Genomic DNA, 20,154 nt, shown 5'->3' with positions numbered 1-20,154 from the left:
TTAAAATTCCTTAAAGTTTAATAGAAAAATACTTAACACATCCAAAGACATGTTTATAGGAACTTCTCAGAAGTCTTTGCTCTGTATGTGTGTCGGTGTGTGGGGGGGATTATGTGTGCTATAATATTTTTACAGCTCTACTGAATGAACTATAATTAACATACAATAAACCATATATTTAAAAGTGTATAATTTAATGAGTGTTAACATTATATACCTGTGAAATCATCAAAATTGAAAAACATATCCCTCGCTCTCAAGTTTCCTCATACCACTTTATAATCCATCTCTCCCTCCCTACTCTGACTTTGCTTTGCTTTTTTGTTTTGTTTACATTGTGGTAAAATATACATAACATAAATTCTACTTTGCTTCTTAACTGTTTAATTCTTGAAGTACTGAACCATCTTGCATAATTCAACTTAACCAGCCAAATACATGGTAGATATCATCATACTAGAAAGAAGCAAAGGTGCTAAATACTGCCCTTGTGGTTTTAAAGATATTTTAAAGTCAAATTGATATCTGGAGTCACTAGATATTGTGACACTGGATCTATTCCACTAGATTAAAAAAAATCATACAAAAAATATAAAATATCACAATGAGAACTCAAGGGAGGAGAAAGGAGGTATCTGACTACCTATTTAAAGCTAATGTAAAATTCATGAACAAAGAATCAAGTCAACCATTAGTATTAGTACTGACACATTGCAAAGCCCATTGGTAAATAATAGTAATACTAACATATTTTACCTGAATTTCAGTTGAGTACATACATTCTTCAACAAAATCTCTCCTTCTGTCTTATATAAATACCTCTAACCAAATGTCTAAGGCAGTGTTTCTCAATATTTTTTATCCATGCTCCATTTTGAGAAAAGTAAAAATCTTTAACCTCACTCCGTTAGTATACTGTAGTGATTAAATAGAGGTCAGCCCCTAAATCATATTACCTAAATATGAATCCCATTTCTACCACTAACTAGCCATGAAAATTTGGACAAATTCCTTTATCTCTCCAAGTCTTAGTTTCATCATCTAACAAATGTGGTTTAAATGGAATAATCCATGTAAAGCCTTACTTAGCTCAGAGTCTGGCACACAGTATGTGCTTGTAAACATTAGCTACTATTATTATTTCATAGTAGTAGTAGTTGCCATCATCTGCCTTAAAGTCTATCTTCCGTGTATCCCCTATAGCCAAGAAGATTTTGTCAAGTTTTCACCCATGATTACTACTATAAAAAATGTACTTTTAATGTAAAAGTATGATAAAACATGAAGTATGCTCCATCTCCCCATCTTATCCTTACCCCATTTAAGAATCACTGCTGTGGAACTTCCCTGCTGGTCCAGTGGTGAAGAATCCGCCTTCCAATACAGCGCGTCACAACAAGCTCCCGTGCCTCAACTAGAGAGCCTGTGTGCTGCAAAGTACAGAGCCCACTCGCTCTGGAGCCTGCGCGCCACAACCAGAGAAGAGAAAACCCGCACGCCACAACTAGAGTGAAGCCGGCGCACCGCAGCAAAAGATCCCGCCTGCCTCAATGAAGATCCCGCAAGCCGCAACTAAGACCCGACGCAGCCAAAAGTAAAATAAATAAATAATAAACAAATCTTTTTTAAAAATAAAGTAATTTAACAATTGAACATCCTTGCCCAACAGACACTAATTCAAAAAAAAATTACGATTGTAGCAAGAACTCTTCTAGAGTCTGATGTTAAGCTATGATGAAGAAACACCACTATTACTACTACTACTACTACTACTACTACTACTACTACTACTACTACTACTACTACTACTGTCAGCATTTATATAACACCTGTATGTCTAAAAACTTTAAAAATATTAAAACTCTTGGGGCTTCCCTGGTGGTGCAGTGGTTAAGAACCTGCCTGCCAATGCAGGGGACACGGGTTCGAGTCCTGGTCCGGCAAGATCCCACATGCCACGGAGCAACTAAGCCCGTGCGCCACAACTACTGAGCCTGCGCTCTAAAGCCCGGAAGCCACAACTACTGAGCCCGCATGCCACAACTACTGAAGCCCGTGCACCTAGAGCCTGTGCTCCGCAACAAGAGAAGCCGCTGCAATGAGAAGCCCGCGCACCGCAACGAATAGCCCCCGCTCACCGTAACTAGAGAAAGCCCGCGCATGGCAATGAAGACCCAATGAAGCCAAAAATAAATAAATTAAATAAATTTAAAAAACACAAAAAACTCTCTTAACATTCACAACCCTTTGACATAGACGTATTATTTTTATCACTATTGAAACTGAGGCACAGAAAATAAGATCACACAGCTAGTAAGTGGCGAAGCTAGGAATCAAATTCAGTCAGCCTGGCTGCAGACTACACACCCTTAACTACTGTGGTATACAACAAAATGCGACACTGTACTATACAAGAAGGTACCTAATAACTATCTCTAAATATCTGAATGCCTGTTATGTTGGATGGGGCAGACACTTATTCTGTGAAAGTCCAGATAATAGAAAATGAATCACTAGTTGGAAGATGCAAAGACACAAACTTTAACATAATAAAAACCTTTTTAGGAACGAAGAGTTATCTGAAAAGGGGCTGAGTTACCTCGGGGGCATTTCATTTTGGCATACCAGGACATTCAAGGAGAGGTTGTGTAGAAATACCTTCATTAATTTTATTAGTCATAATCCTGTAAAGTCCATCATGGTTGATCTTTTTGTTTGTTCTCATCTTAAAATAATTTCAAATCATGACTGCCATCTATCATACTAGCATTCACAATGTTATGTAACCTATAAACTTGAAAAGCATGTTTTTTATGTTTCCATCCATGTTAGTGCTGAAAGTATTGATCAGGATAGATATATGCCACCATACACCAATGTGACATACCACTGGACCCCTCTCTCCTCATTGAGATCCACTCTTAATACTCTAGGTTAGTACAATATAAAACACAGGAGAGTTTATCTTTAGAAAACAGGATAGAAAAATATATTTAGAATTCTTAATGATTAAGGTATTCAATCAGATGTAAACCCATTTCATTGTACTATCACATAATCCACATTTCTCTATCACAGTCCCAAAGATTATGATAATAGTGATGATAAAAATTATAGCTAACACTTACAGAGTACTTCCTTTGTGCCAGAAAGTTATAAACCTTTTGCATATATTAAATAACTTAATTCTCACAACAGTCTTATGCGATAGATAATATTATTTGCTCTATTTTGCAGATGAGGAAACCAAGGCACAGCTGGGTTAAATGACTTGACTGAGGTCACACACGTAGGACAGGGCAAAACCAGGATTTGAACCAAGGCATTCTGGCTCTAGGATCTGTGTACTTAACAACAACACTGCCTAGTATTTATTTACTTATTATGTGCTGCCTAGTATATAAAATGGTCATACATGAATTTAAACAAAACCACTTACTGCACTCTGGTCATGCACTACACTGTGCCAAACAGGATTTTAATTTCTTCTTTCACAAAGACTGGGCTCCTTCTCACTGGGCATATCGCTGACAGACCACTTAGGAATTCCAAGGGGCTTATTTTGGTTTGGGCCAGAGTAGAAGAGTAGAGGGTGCAATAGACCAGGAATCATATCATATAAATGGGGACTTCATTCTAGCTCCTCCCAGGGAATTCCCTGGCAGTCCAGTGGTTAGGACTCGCGCTTCCACTGCAGGGGGCATGGGTTCAATCCCTGGTCGGGGAACTAAGATCCCACAAGCCTCTCAGCCTGGACAAAAAAAAAAAAAAAAAAAAAAAATCTAGCTCCATCTAGTACCTTAACTCTAAGTTATAGTGAGTGCAAATGAGAGATTAGAAAACAAACTCCCTGATGTTGCTTCTTTCCACCGTTCAATTCTCCTGCTCTGAGTAGAGCCCATTTTCATTCGGAGACTCAGTATCATTCGGTCTGTGTGATCTTCACCCTTAGCCATACCGTCAGATGCCACGTGCCTAACCTGAACCAATCAGCACATCACTCTCTCAGGCCACAGACTGGGGGAGGAGGGAGGTGGGAATGGCAGTGATTGGTGACCTAAGATAGTCCAATCAGAGTGAATCTCAGGACTCACCAGATAGGAATTCTTGGACAAAGATTATCACTTCTTTCTTTGTGAGTTCAAGCCTGGAGACCTGACTCTAGGAACCATCCTGTAACAATCTAGTGGTCATCCTATAACCAGGAAGAGAGTCTTTCTCAAAATAGTCACACAGAGAAAGCAATGCTGATGATGGAGAGAAGCCAGATCCTGAACTGCCTAATTGTGTCAACCAATACATCCCCCTTTTTGCTTAAGCTCAGTTAGGCTTGGTTTTTTATCACTTAGAACCACAAAATCATAATTAATGCATTCAATACTTGGCAATGAGCCCTAGCACAAAGTAGGTGCTCAATAACTATTTGAATAAATGTAATAAGTGGAAAAACTCCTTTGAAATTTTGAAAAGCACTACTTACGTTAGTATTTTGTTTTGATGGAAAGAGGTCAAGTACTTGTCAATTTATAATGTATCAAAGATGGCAAAACAAAGCTCTCATCCTGTCAAAAGTATTTTTTCTTATCTGCTTACAGCTCTTCTATTTTCCAAAGACGACTTTTGTGTCATATATTGTATTTTATACTATACTCTTTTTTAAAATTTATTTATTTATTTATTGGCTGTGTTGGGTCTTCGTTGCTGTGCGTGGGCTTTCTCTTTGACGCGGTGCGCGGGCTTCTCTTTGCGGTGGCTTCTCTTTGTTGCGGAGCACAGGCTCTAGGCGTGTGGGCTTCAGTAGCTGTGGCATGCAGGCTCAGTAGTTGTGGTGCTCGGGCTTAGCTGCTCCATGACATGTTGGGTCTTCCCGGACCAGGGCTCGAACCCGTATCCCCTGCATCGGCAGGCGGATTCTTAACCACTGTGCCACCAGGGAAGCCCCTTATACTATATTTTAAACTGAACATTACACATCAGACTTAAACTGAAGTTTTAAGATCCTCTGGATTTAGAACAAACACATCTAATACTTTTTGTTTTATAATGCAAAACACTTCTATATCTTCTCCACTTTCTTAGGAGATGGAAAACACCAAGATCACAGTCATTCCATAATAGTGACCCTAAAAGAATTCAGAAATTATAAAGAGATTAACCCTCACACCTTTCCTCTAGAACTATTACTAATTTTTAAACTTTGACTTTATAGGTCTCTCAAGTTTTTCATTTTTCACTGGCTCTCTTAGACCACCCCCATGTTCCTCACATCTACTACCTTATACACTATGAAAGTATATATAAAAATTTAATAATTAGTGCCTAAACTGATGAAAAAAATTACCCCCAGCTTCCCTAAAGTTCCAATAGATGTCTGCTAGGACACATCAAATTTGCTGCTGAGAAAAGGTATGTGGGAGGATGAGGGCATACTGAGGGTTGCAAATATATGTTGGCTTTTTAGTTCATTACACTGAGACTTAGCTTGATCTAAAATCACACCACCTTTACAATACTCACAATTGCCCAGTAACCACTGAATACCTCCAACAATGAGGAATAATACTTCGCAACTCTCCATTTATGATAACTGCCCATTTGCAACCAACCAATACTAGTCAAGTAAAAGTGAGTGATGACGCTGGAAAAGAAGACTTTAAATATCTACATTCCAGAGGGAACACACACACACACACACCCCAACACAGGCTGCCTTAATATCTGTTTGTCCAGTGGGTAATAGGGTTGGGAAAAGATGACACCTCCTCAGAGCCAATACAGTACAAGATCAAAATGGGGCTGGGGAGCAGGAAATTGCCCAATGATTTGCAGGTGGAGCCTGGCTTCCAGCCACAGCACCCACATTAATTAAGCTGGGATGAGTCAAAATGAAAGCAGTTGGAGATAGAATACACAGCCTCACTTATGAGCCCATTAGGGTGGGCCAAAACTTCCTATTTCCTTAGCAGTTTATCCTCCCCAAAAGTTTCTGTCAAAAGAAGCTATAACAAAAGAGAAAAAGGGAGCTGGCAGCCAGAATGCAGCACTTGTAAGGCCTGATCTTTCCAACACTGCTACATATTCAGTCCCGAGATAAGTCACCTTATCTTAGTCAAATTCTCCATTCAAGCACAGATTCTAAATATGGACATAAATACCCACACCACCACCATCACTACCATAACCCAACCCTGCCTATTAAGTGCCTTAATGTCTCCAAATTGCTTTCAAGATACGGAATGTGGTATCTGTTCCTGTGATTTTTACCCAGATTCACAAAATCTGGCTCCATTTCTGCTGACTAACCTCCCAGCATACACTGCTTGCCTTGTTCTTTAATGTTCCAATAGATGCCTGCTTGGATGGATTAACTTTGCTATTAAGGAAGTACACAGAAGTAGAAATGTGTGTCAGCAGGGAGGGGTGGCAGGGAGGAGATACTGAGGATAAATCTAATCAAGTGTCTTTCCAACGTGAATATCTTGAAGGAGACAAAATCTGGGCGCTGGTATGCATATGCTTCTGTTTTAAAGATGAAGGTCTCCAACAAGTGCAGTTTTAGAAACTCCCACCCAATCCTCTCTATTCTACTTCCTTATTGTCAGTAGATTTAGTAAGCACCCCAGGGTGAAAGAGGAGGTGGACTCTGCTTCCTAAGCTATGCAACAACCTAAATAGTAGAAGTTGCAATAATGTATACTCTTAAAACTAATTCAAATTTGACTGATTACTACAGGGAACTATCTGTGAAAAGAGGAAACATGAATTTTTCCTTTGCATTCTATTCCTGCTTCCCCTGTCTCTGGGCCTACAATTATCTTCCTCAGTAAAACCCTACGCTCAGTAATTTTCTACTGGCATACCAATGTCCAGTTCCAAAGCTGAGTAAGCAAGCATACTTTGTACTTGGGATCTTTATCGGCTTCTACCTTTGTGGAGCTTAATAAAGTAGTGCTCTAAGAGGCAAGCTCTGTGAACTCCTAGGTTAAAGTGAATCAAATACTGTTGGCATTAATCATGTCATCTGCTGTACAATCAGGCCTTCCCACAGATAACAGTGCAGTCACATCACCCCTTGTAAAGACCTTTGAAGCTTGAGGGAGGATATGTCTAACCCATAGTGGGGAGGAGGGACTGGATTCAAGAACCAGCAGAACTCCTAGAGCAGCTCACAAGCCAAATATGGCCCACTGCCTGTTTTTGTAATTAAGGTTTTACTGGAACACAGCCACGCTCATTCACTGATGAATGAATGAAAAGTGGTCTATGGACACTTTTGTGCTACAACTGCAGAGTTGAGTAGTTGCAACAGAGACTGTATGACCTGCAAAGCTGAATATTTACTATCTGGCCCTTTACCTAAAAAGTTTGCCAACTCTATTCTAGATGAAAACAGGATCAGTTTTATCAATAATTTGGTAGTGAATTCTGCCTAGATTATGCAAACAGTTCTAAAGTGGAGGACAGAGCTAGGAATAGAATTATTTCAAGAAACTGTACCATAACTTTCTGATACAGGATTTCTACAGTTTATGTCACTAACCTGTATATATCACCACACTGTATAGAATAACTCAAAAGAATGCCTGATTTGGGAAGTTCTAAATGTAAAAGTGTTTTCACAACATGATCTGCACAGATGATTAGTTTTAAATCAGAGCTCAATGTTATTCCTCAATATTTGGGACCTGTAAATTGCCACATCTAAGATCTTAGCTCTGAACTTGATCTCTTCCCTCTAATTTCTCCAGAGAAACCCTTATTCAACAAACACTGAGTGGGCACCTACTCTGTGCCAGACCCTGGGTTAGTCCTGGACCAAAATAAAGTTTCTTCTTGGGCCTGACCACACAGTAGGATATTTCAGGAAAGAGATTATCCTAAAAACCACAAGGGACACTTGTAATATCTCTTACAGTTGAATGATTTTGCTCTGCCACTATTCTACTAGAAGAATCAGTGAGTAAACCCTGTGTTTAGATTTTGCTCTTCCTAGAGTGGGTTATGGAACTTATATCTCTAAGGCAGGGTCTACGACAGATTCAGGGAGTCTTGGATTTGGATCAAAAAAATTATATCTTTATTTTCACTAGCCTCTGGCAAATTCAGCATTCCTTCAATTATGAACATAAGCCACAATAGTAATAGTACACTTAGTAGAACAGACTTTGTCACCAATAGAAATCATAGATATTTTCATATAATATCACACTCATTACAAATATCTTGAAATACTGTTTAAACACACGATCATTCAAAAATTATCATAGCTATTAGACCCACTGATAGACAGTAAACTTTATTTACTATGTTAATAAAAACTACATGTGCTATATCACACATTTTAAAAATATTTTTATAACTATATTTCAACACAATTTGTTTCCTTTATAATTCTATGTATTTTTTTGCAATAAAAACATTATCCCAAAAAAGGAGTCAACAAGGTTTCACCATACTGACAAAGAGGTCCACGGCACAAAAAAGATTAAGACCTAGGGGCCAAAAAATAAACAAATAAACGTAAATCACATCTGAGGTAATTCTACGTAGATAAAAAAACTACCGTTTTCTGTTAAGTGCCATACACTCATTTTGTTCTCTAATATAAAGCAAAGACTATAAGTCTTTTTTTTTTTTTTTTTTTTTTTTTAGCGGTACGCAGGCCTCTCACTGTTGTGGCCTCTCCTGCTGCGGAGCACAGGCTCCGGACACGCAGGCTCATGGGCCCAGCTGCTCTGCGGCATGTGGGATCTTCCAGAAACGGGGCACAAACCCGTGTCCCCTGCATCGGCAGGCGGACTCCCAACCACTGTGCCACCAAGGAAGCCCTATAAGTCATTATTTTTAGCAGCCCTCACTTCAAACTGGTTTGCAAATAGTTGTGAATGTGATATATAACAGCCTAGCAGATCCATGGGTTCCGCTGCCAATCATTCTAGTCCAAACATAGAAAACTTCAAACTAACGTAACTTTCAACAAGAGAGTTACCAAAACAGAGGGAGAAAAAAGACAACAAACAAACAAAAAACCAAAACACAACCCTGCTATATATCTATCTACTAATCTGGTTTGCAAACAGTAAAACACAGTCAATACAATTATTTATATTAATGAAATAATGTATGTAAACGAACCAAACACAGTGCCAAATATATACTAGAGACTCACTCTTTTTTTTTTCTTCTGGAATGGTGCCCTGGCATATACTGCAAAATAACGTATGTAAAAATGTATATTCCCTAAATTTACTGACTGAATTATAGAGGAAGGGAGTTAGAATTTAAATTTTGCCACAAATCATTCATAAACAATTGACAAAACAAATCATACTTCATACACGTGTCCAGGTACCCATTTGACAGGAATATTGTGAAAAGGGAACTTCAGGACTAGAAACAGAAAGGTTTATGCTTAGGAAAGAGAAAGTGCTAGAAGTTACCCTCTGGGTATATAAGCAGGAGGGCTGAGCCCTGCTCTTACACTCTCCTTCCTATTGTTTTCTTTTTTCTTTCTTTTTTTGTCTTTTAATTGGGGTATAGCTGTTTTACAATGCTGTGTTAGTTTCTACTGTACAGAGAAGTGAAGTAGAGCTCCCTGTGCTATACAGCAGGTTCTCATTAGTTACCTATTTTATACATATTAGTGTATATATATATGTCAATCCCAATCTCCCAATTCATCCCAGCCCCCCCTTTACCCCCCTTGGTGGAAGTCCATACGTTTGTTCTCTACATCTGTGTCTCTATTTCTGCCTATTGTTTTCTAATGTGACTTATGTACTGATAACATAGGTAAAAGATGTAGAAGCAGCCACAATGTTGAGTAAAAAGGAACTCTCACAGTTCAGTGATGATTGGGAAGTACTCTGATTTCAGGGTTTCTCTAACAGAAAAAATTCCCCCCAAATCATGACTTTTAGAAAAATTTATTCTTTCCAATCTATTTTAGGGTAACACAAACGTTAGTGTAAGACAGACCTATTTCTGTTTGATTCAGTAGGAGGAATTACCTCTATTAGTAGAAAAGCCAGAAGATCTGGTTTCAGATGAGAGTTACACAAATACTTGGAAAGAAAAGCATAAGAAAATTACAATTATAACTAGATATTCTGTCCTTAACCATCATTAAAAATAATAGCAAATTATTATGCTTGCTTTTTCTATGAATATTTCATAAATTAATCCTCATGAGAGTTTATAACATGAAGAGGTTATTCAGCTCCCACAGGAAAGTCATGAATGAGGTCAGGTGGTTTACAAACTCCATGAGATTGTACACTAAATTTGGTGAGTATGCATATATTTCAGATTCTTAAAGGGCCATTTAACCAGAAGAACAGTTATCTCTGCCATAGAAAATCTAAAGCAAGAGAAAGCAATAATTCTTCCCAGAGACACAGAGTAAGTCAGTGTTAACATCAGATAAAGTAACCAGGGACTTCTGAATCCAAGGCTCTATCTGACTAGATCATTCTCCTTAAGGGATCACATATCCAAAGAGGAGATTCCCCAAGAAAAATAAAACCTCACCTGTTTATGGGAGAAGAAATCATAGGCTGAGGAAGGAATAAAAGTTCATTCGTTATCAATCAGGCCATTATACTGGTTTTCAAAGGAAGTTTGCAAAGCAGGGTAAGTCAGAAAGAATCATCTCATTCAGCAGACACAAATGACCCCAGAGGCAGTGCTGCAGTCCCCAAGTCTAAATGTCTTCCCTTCTGTGGTGAGTTACCTTTAAGCATTATATTCTGTTCTAGGAACAAATTCTTGAGTAGTTCCTTTTAGTTATGTTGAATGTAAGCCAAGTAAACATCTAATGTTCTAGAAAAAGCAATTTTTTAGCTAAACAAAGGCTATCCCTCACTATTCCCAACTCATTCCCATTCAAGAATCTTTCTGAACTCTCTTCCCCTATCACAAAATGTATGCGTGTGTAGAGGGTGGGGTGACTATTAGGTTATCAGATAAATACAGTGTCTGGTAAGTTGAAATTGCCTCAAGCTTCTTCTATTAGATATATTTTTTAAAACACTGGGTGACACAGTAAGTAGCACCTTCTACAAAGGGCTGTAAAAGAGGAGGAAGTAGTGAAACTCACTTTAGTTCATTTCATCTGCATCACTAACAGCCCTCATGAAAGGGAATCGGTAGGAAATAAAACCAGAGCTAAAACATCATTTGAATTATCCACAGCATGGTAACATTCCCAGTATGCCAACCTTGGCCTCCAGTGCACAAATCATTGAACTGGATAGCTAAAAACAGTAAAGCTTCTCCGCTGTGGCATTCTAGTCAAAATTGTTGACCTTCCCAGATCATCCTGTCTTCTCCAAGATAATCATCTGTTCACCACTGATTCCTGCACCAAATTCCATTCTCAACTAGTTTCTTTTTACTAGCAATTCTCTGTACTTGCAGAATCACTAAATATCAAGATTGAAAAGGACCCTGAAGGTTGTATCTCCCTACTCCCACTTTATTTCTTGGCAGAATCTTTTCTGTCTCTATCTTCAGTTCCCTTTCTAAGCTTTGTTCCTACCCTCCTCAAAGCTTCCACGCTTCCTCAATGTCTATTCCTAGTAGTTTTTCCTATCACAAACCCCTATATCCTCACTGCCTTTATAAATACCACTGTCCCTATTTCAATATATACCTGTTGGTTCTCCCAACTGAGAACCTGAGTTTCAGTTCCCAGTCACAACTGGTCACTTCGATTCTATTTGGGAAGCCTTCTCCAGTTAAGTCAATCTGATAAAGCCTGTGCCCCAGCCCCTGATTCAGTCTTCCTAATTGCATCTTTGTACTTCCAAACAGTCCCCTAATCGTAGAATCGTTGCATTTTAGACCAGAAAGAAAACTCAGAAATAATCTGGTCCAATGTTTTTCCAACTTTTTTTTACTACATTTTAAGACACACGAAATCCATTTTACATCATAATCTCACACACACATAACTGAAACACGTTTCATGAAATAATATTCTTACTCTGCGAACACACTGAAAATTTCTAGTCTATTTTTTTTTTTTTAATTTCAGGTTCCATCCACTAAATAGACTTCACAACCCAATCACAGGATGGAAGCCACAGTTTAGGAAACATTAATCTAGCCCAAACTTCCCATTCACGGAGGAAGAAACTGTAGCTCAGTGGTGAGGTGAGCCTCCCAGCCACAAGAAGGTTGTCCATAAAATTAAACTCGGGTCTGTCTGATAAGTCCCAAACCAGTGTTTCCCACTAAGACCTTCTCCACCCAGTCACCACACCCCGTACCCAAACACCATGCTACAGTACCCTGTCCAGTCACTGATCACACACTCTTCTCCAACTCAGCCCCTCAAAGTTACTGCTCGTTGGTAGGAATCCCCCTGCAGCCGCCGCTTCATGTTCCCTTAGGTCAGAGTCCCGTCACAGTTACTATCCATCGATCGGTCTCCTCCGATTCGTTCGTCCTTGGTCACAGTTCCCTGCTGTCACTGCTTCATACTTCCTCGGTCATAGTCCCCTCGCAGCCTCTGCCTCGTGTTCTCCGAGGTCAGAGTCCCTCAGCATTCACTGCTGCGGGTCGCAGACCCCTCGCGAGCAGCTGCGTCTCAGTCACAGTCCCCTCGTTGTCAGTGCCCCTGGGTCACAGTAGCCTTGCAGCCCCAGCCTCACACTCCCTTCTCTGTCACTGACCCACTCTTCTTTCAGTCAGTCTCCCCGCGGTCCCAGCGCCACAGTTTCTCCTCTCAAATAGAGCCGCAAGGATAGGCACACACCGAGTCCTCACCTGCAGCTCACGCTCCCCCGGTCCCTGTCCCGTCGAATTTCTCCTGGGCGCCGCGTCACGGACAAGGGAAGTTGAGGGGGTTGCGGGGAGACGCCCGGGAAAGGCAGCTGACGGAACCGTGGGCCGGAAGTCCCGCCTACTGCCCGCCCTCTTGTCACTCCGACCACGACTTCTCCCTGAAAACCACGACCCCTGACACAGTAGTTCCGCCTCCATAGAGGCCCCGGGGACGGAGTGACTGAACCAAAATCCCCAGAGACAGAAGACAACATGGCAAAGGGTCAGTCTCCATGCGAAAGTAGAATATGCGGTGGAGATACGGATGTATCTTGTAATGAGACACGCTGTGACTTGTCACTCGTGCTCACTGTCAGTCCTTCAAGAAGCGTTAACGCGATGGCTCCCCTTTTGCCCAGCTCCGGGCTCGGTCCCTTCCAGGAGGACCTGTCAGTCTTGGTCCTTCCTACTCTACCCCAGCGCCTGGCGTGGTGCCAGGCACTCGTACCAGCACATTCACAATGCAGACGGCCGCGACGCCTTCCACCCTTGACATCCCCTACCTCCACCCCATGGTCTGCGGCTGCTTCACACAGAGCCACCTTTTCCCTACTTGGTGATATAAAGAGAATTCCAACCAAGTCCTGTGAAAAGCCCTCTTCCTGTTATTTCTAACCCAGGTTGGCTCAACAAAAGGTGATCCCTAGGCATAAACTGGGGGCTAGCTGAACAGGAACGGATTCAAGGGAGGCCACTGGTAGGAAATCACATGGCAGGGTGTCTGGTGAAGAGAAACGTTTTCCTTTGCTAGAATGAAACTTTGGAGGGGTCCCTTTTGATTCTATAGATGTAAGGCAAGTAAATACCCAATGTTATGGAAGAAGTATGTAAAAGAACTTTTTACATGCTTGACTTGAAAATGGCTGAGAAGAAATAGGGTGGGTAATGTTAAGCATCTGCTAAGGAGCCTCCAGGCGAAAAAAAGGATTGTAACCATTCCCTTTCCGGTTTCAAACAGTTATTTGAATAGGGCAGATAGATTAAGGTGCTGCAGATAAGGACAGCTAGCTGGAGAAAACACCAGGGACTCTAAGGGGAAAATTACTACAAAGATAGTGGGAATTGGGATAGTAACCAACATAATCTCCGAGAGTCTTAAGGGAGAGCTAATTTCATATACAGGCTGGAAACTCTCAGACCCTGACACTGGGCAAACCCTGGAGAAAACAAATACATGATTAAACTAACAAGCTGTGGAAAGTGTAGAGTGGCAAGAGCTGAGCAAAAACACTGGGTGAAAAATAAAAGCAGTAATTCAAAATGTAGGAAAAGCAGTGGGGCTAATGGCAGACTCCGGGAGGGTTCACGCCAACGAGTACTTCCCAGAACTTCTACTCCCAGTGTCCTTGTCCCCACGGTGAGCCACAGCCACCTCCTGCCTCTGCAGGAGACCCTCCAGCACTAGCAGGTTTCCAAAACTTGACTCCGTGGCTTAGAAAGATCAGTTCCTCTGTGTGGTCAGTGAACGGATGGATGCCAGTTTGCATTTCCAGGAATGATATTCACGTTCAGAGCAAAAAAAAGGAGACTGTTTGGAACTTTGCATGTCAGCACTAAATGGAGTGTAAGTGGTGAGAGAGGACATCCTTCCCTTTTTCTTGATCTTAAAGGAAATGCTTCCAGTAATTCACTATGAAAAATGATATACAGAGTTATTCAGATCTGCTTCTTGAAACAAGTTTGATCCTAAACATGGGCTAAGTGCTTGACCCAGACATCCAGGGCTCAGCAGGATCAACATAGTCTCTGAGCCTCTTGCTCTGATTCCAACAGTATGATCACATCGCCCTCCATACAGGGCCTTTCACGTTGTAGTTGATGGAGCAGTTGGTGTCCTACCTGAACTCCACGTGTATGTGTATGCACTGTACCTGCAAGAGCCTGTCCTACCCAGAACCTCACCAGCTTGATGGCCTACAGACAACTCTGTCCATGATGGCGTCTTGGCAATGATTAGGTTGAAACCATCTGAGAGGATCTTAGGACACTGCATATTGACCTAAGGAGCATCTTGACATGTGGAGAGTAAACTCCAACCTTTTTTGACAAAACTGTCTTTAAGAAACTGGAGTTTTCCAATTTCCGTAAGTTCTTTTCCTATAATTGCTGTAAGGTGATATTAATATTTCCTATATGGGAATTCACTGTAGTTATGTTTGATTAATAATATATTATTTGATATTCCTCATTTCCAAAAAAATGTAGGATAAAAAACTTTATGCACAAATAAACTGATCTCAGTGTTATTTATAATAGTGAAAAATTAGAAATAATCAGTCCCTCGATAAGGACATGGCAAAAATAACCAATGGTGTATAACCTAATGGAATAAGTACAACTATTAAAGTATGCTAGTGAAAACTGCGATCAAATAAAATGGCAAAAAAATTGCATATGACATTATGAGAAGTGAAAAATCAGGTTACAAAATTGTATACATGATTTTTTTAACCCTGCAAAAAAAAAAAAAAACACCACTGGTTATGTTTGAACAATTGAATTATGAATTTTCCCTACTTTTTTCTCTACCTTCCAAATGTAATAACATGTTATAAAGAAATCAAAACATTAAACTATAAGGCCTAAAACTCAACAGACTCCGTTGCCAAACTGCCAACTTTATTTTGTCAAGATATTTAACAATATAAAAAACTTCATATTTCTTCATGGTCATATCTTTTTCCAGCTTTCAAAGATTCAATAGTAGAAACAGCCAAATGCCGCTACAACACAGAATAAACTGTCCTAAAAAAAACAAACAAAACAGAAAACAAACAAACAAATCCAGAATGTTAGTACTAATGAAGGACTAAAGGCAGCAGGGACGTGAAATTAACATCTCAGATCTTTGCCAATTTTCAATCATGAAGACTCTTTCCCTTCTTTAAGAAACAGGTTTTCCAGAGTAAAATTATAAATTTGCGTGCCTCGGGGTAGCTACAAAATTGCTTGCTAAAGGGTAGGATGAGTAAAGAATTATATTTTTTGAATGAAGAAATAAAATGCAAACTAATGTACTTTATGTGACGTTTATTCATAAAACAAGTATTCCTGTTTTTCCTGATTTATCAAAGAAATAATATAATTAAAATGCTTTGAGTTTCTTGGAGTAAATGCATTACCCAACCCAAGGATATTATAGTTTCACAAATAATGAAAATACAGCACCTTGTCATAAATTCTGGATAAGGACAAATGATATCTGGTTGTTTGTTCTTAATTGATAAAATTCATTTGTCCATCTTTTTTTTTTTTTTTTTTTGTGGTACGCGGGCCTCTCACTGTTGTGGCCTCTCCCATTGCGGAGCACAGGCTCTGGACGCGCAGGCTCAGCAGCCATGGCTCATGGGCCCAGCCGCTCTGTGGCATGTATGATCTTCCCAGACCGGGGCATGAACCTGTGTCCCCTGCATCGGCAGGCGGACTCTCAACCAGTGCACCACCAGGGAAGCCCCCATTTGTCCATCTTTTATCTCAGAATCTCAAAATGTACTCCAGATCCTAGTTAAATTTGTTAAAACACTTTTTAGGTACTTATTACAGGAGTTCCACCTGCCTCAGCAACTCCTAACTCACCAGCCTCACCTCCAGCCTGGCAATGATGGGAGAAAATATGAGTTCAAGTACCCGATTATTAACCAAAAGCAAATTCCGTGGTTAACCCAGTTCCCTGGCTTCTTGGAAGGGATTACTGTAAGCTGTGTTCTCAAACAGTGCTATCTGTGGTGAGGGACCTATTTTTTTGTTTGTTTTAATTGCCAATCCCTTATGAACTGATACTTTCATAAAGTACAATAGAAATTAATAACTAAGAAAATGAAATGAAAAAAGAAACATACAAGTATAACCAAAACTTATTAGATTCAATGAACATAAAATTACTTTGTCAAATTCCATGAGCGTTTCTAAACCCTTACACATAATTTATGTACTTATCTTATTGAAGACCTATAACAAACAGTTCATTGACTGGCACTGGTCTGTGGACCCCACTTTGACTGGCACTGTTCTTACAATGCCACCCAGAGTTCTCCATCAGGACTGAGCCCTGGTTATCCACAGCAATTATCAGCTCAATAGTATATGCTTTTCTCTCCCCTCTCTCATTTCCTCATATTCTATTGGGCTTTCCTGGGATCTTCTCCCAAATAAAGTACTTTAAGTTCTAAAAAATTAAGCCTAAATAAACACTCAACAAACTGAACTAAAGATACAGTAGACTAAGTCAGCAACCTAGACCAGGTTTTCAAAAATTATTTTTAGACAGCGCCCCAACTAATCCTGTATTCTAAAACCTGATCCTGATAATCTTTAAAGCAGCCACAACTACTGAAGTCCGCATGCCTAGAGCCCGTGCTCTGCAACAAGAGAAGCCACCGCAATGAGAGGCCCACGCACTGCAACGAAGAGTAGCCCCCTCTCACCGCAACTAGAGAAAGCCCGCGCACAGCAACGGAGACCCAATGCAGCCAAAAATACAACAAATAAATAAAAATATAAATAAATTTATTTAAAAAAATATATATATAGGCCACTACAGAAGCTGGCACATAATAGGAGCTCAGAATTATTTGTTGAATGAATGAACTGTATTATATAAGGACTCAGAAATATGCAGTTTTAACTCCAAAAAGCAGGAAAAACCACTACCTGAGCTTTATTTACCCTTCCCCTAGAAAGCTGATAAATGAAGATTTACATAGTACTTCCCACTGTTCAGCCTTTGATCCCTAGGGCAGTTGAGCATAAAATAAAACTTTGGTAGGACCATAGAATTTTAGAGCCAAAAGGTACCTTAAGATCATCTACACAAGAAGCTTCCATACCTGGCAGTAAGTATAATCATGTGGAGAAGTTTTTTAAAAATTCAGAGTCACTGATCCAACCCCTGGCTTGTTTGATCAGAATCTATTGAGCAGAGCCTTGGCATCTGTATTTTAAACAAGTTCCTCAAATTATTCTTAGGCAGCCACAGCCAGTCTTTAGCAAAATCTAGTACAGCTTCCTAGTGTTACTGATACAACCACAGAAAAGTTCAATGACTTACCTAAAGTCATTTAATTAGAAAGTTACAGAGCTAGAAATGGAACCTCTCTTCTAATTCACCCAATCTAGTTCTTTCCCACTCTACTGTACTTTAATTCTGACTCTACTAATTCACAACCTGGGAGCATTTGGATAGAAGGTGGGAATATTTCTGGAAGCAAGTATAAAATAACAACATATGATTAAAATACATGACATTCATGTCAATAACATACCAATGTTTAAATGAAACCTCTTTTTAAAAATTCCTCTTTTGTTTAGTTTTGAGAAATAGCTTTAAGATAAAGTAATTAATTTTATTACTGAAAGAAAAATCACCTTTGCTCATGGAATCCCTGCCACCCAAATTTCTTTGCAGCTTAGCAAACGGCTATATGTCTATTAGCACCAAATAAATAATACACGATTTCCACATCCAAACTTGTGAAGAGTTACATCATAAAGTATCCTTGCCTATAAGCAGCACTCTATGTTTCTGCTTTAATAACACAAACGAACAGTAAAATCATCTTATCCAGAAGAAGTCTCAGACAAATGTCTAAAACTAAAGTGTCCTCAGGGACTTCCCTGGCAGTCCACTGCAGGAGGCACGGGTTCAATCCCTGGTTGGGGAACTAAGATCCCACATGCCGTGTAGCACGGCCAAAAAAAATAAATAAATAAAGTGTCCTCACATCTTAACAAATAGTAAGTGATTTGATTTGGAATGCCCACGTGACCTTGAGAAAGGAAAAAAAGGGTTCCAAATAGGCTTACATTCATGAAAACATCATGAGTACAGTTGTCAGCGTCAGCATCCCAGAAACAGCGAGCAGCCATGCTAAAAAGTCAAAGAATAGAGTATTATCAACAATATAACAAGGATCTGAACTATATATATCTGCCACAAGCAAAAGTTTTCCTTGATACATTCTTATACATCAGTGCTTCCAAACCTTTTCACAGAATGAGATGACATACAGAAAATCATATTTGTACAGCAGAGTATACTGGGTAAACTAGAAGGGACTAGAGTCATAGATGAGGCTGCTTGCAGCTGGAGGTGACCAGCCCAGGGGTCTAGCAGCCTCAGACTCTGATGGCTGCCTGATGGCCTAAGTCACTGGTAGTCTGGGTGGGAAGCTCTGTTATAGATTATTTCAGGTAAGATATCTATGTATGACTTTTAGAGGAAATAATACCTAAGACTTATGGCTAAAATGGGCTCAATTCCTGCACAATAATATGAGAAGGTAGGTCTAGAAAGGATCCAACAAATTATTTAGCCCAACCTGATCGTTTTAGAGAGTCACAGAAAACAAAGGGGCAAACTCTGAACTAGAATTCAATCTTCTAACTAATTCTAAATCCAGTATTATCTCTAGAGGATGCTATACGACCTCTAAGTTGTAAAATTAGCCATTCTCCTCTCCCCAGTTCTTGGATAAGAAAAAATGTCAGTAAAAATAAAAGCCTATTTAAAAGTGGAAACAACTTAAATACCCAGAAGTATTGGATTGGTAAACAAAATTAAGGTATTTCTTAGCAATGAAATTCTATGCAGCCATTAAAGGTATTTTTTACAAAAAAGAAACTTTAAGAACATGAAAAGATGTTCACAATAAAATGTTAAGTTTAAAAAGTAATTTTAAATTTTTTTAAATTAAATGTATGTATATGATTCATCATTAACATTTATTGAGCACTTACTTTGTGCCCCACTGGTCTAAGAGCTTTACATGTATTAACTCAATCCTATGAGAAAGGCATTATTATTATATCCATTTAATAATCATGGAAACTGAGAGTCAGAGAAATTAAGTAAACTTGTCCAAGGTCATTTATGTAGTAAGTGACAAAGCTTGGCTTTGAATCTAGGTGGTTCAGCCTCAAGTCTGTAGAGAAAGTTATATATACACCATGCTATATTGGTTTAATTTTAAAAGACTTTTTTTTCAGTTTTACATAGAAGAGCTCCCCCCAGCCTAATATTTCACACATTTTTAAATCAAAAAAGTTCCACCTATTTCCAAACTGTAACAGTATGAAATAAAATTAATCTACTTAACTGATCAGTCAACAAGTATTTATTTAGCAAGTACCGTTTGTCCAGAAAGAATAAAATCCGCTTTGTCCTCAAACAATTCTCAGCTTAAATAGGTGAAAAAAAATTAATACACACCAAAAGAATAAGATAATGTATTGCTGGTGCTGATTTATAGACTATTAGGATTAAAAGGGATTATAATGTCTATCTAGATCAAGCCTTCAAGTCCAAGATGCACAATAGTTGAATTAAAT

General features: G+C 39.3%; 2 protein-coding genes across 4 annotated transcripts in view; both read right to left on the bottom strand.

The window, feature by feature from the left end:
- Positions 1–12,885, bottom strand: part of PCYT1A (phosphate cytidylyltransferase 1A, choline) — a 45,139-nt gene extending 32,254 nt beyond the window's left edge. The window contains exon 1 of one of the 2 annotated variants that reach the window (XM_079922385.1): positions 12,772–12,885. The gene's annotated coding sequence lies outside the window, so the exon portion shown is untranslated. Of the gene's footprint in view, positions 1–12,760 lie in introns of both variants that reach the window. The other variant, XM_079922386.1, reaches the window with a different exon arrangement.
- Positions 12,886–15,079: 2,194 nt separating this feature from the next.
- Positions 15,080–20,154, bottom strand: part of LOC307186959 (dynein light chain Tctex-type protein 2B) — a 30,514-nt gene continuing 25,439 nt past the window's right edge. For both annotated transcript variants that reach the window (XM_079922641.1, XM_079922640.1), the window contains 2 exons: positions 18,631–18,694; positions 15,080–15,573 (listed from right to left, as the gene is read on the bottom strand). In XM_079922641.1, the coding sequence (XP_079778767.1) occupies positions 15,526–15,573; positions 18,631–18,694 (112 nt within the window). In that variant the 3' untranslated portion in view covers positions 15,080–15,525. The remainder of the gene's footprint in view (positions 15,574–18,630; positions 18,695–20,154) is intronic.

This window comes from Stenella coeruleoalba (assembly GCF_951394435.1).
Source record: "Stenella coeruleoalba genome assembly, chromosome: 5".
Classification (NCBI taxonomy): Eukaryota; Metazoa; Chordata; class Mammalia; order Artiodactyla; family Delphinidae; genus Stenella; species Stenella coeruleoalba.
This window is presented reverse-complemented; position numbering and strand designations above follow the sequence as displayed.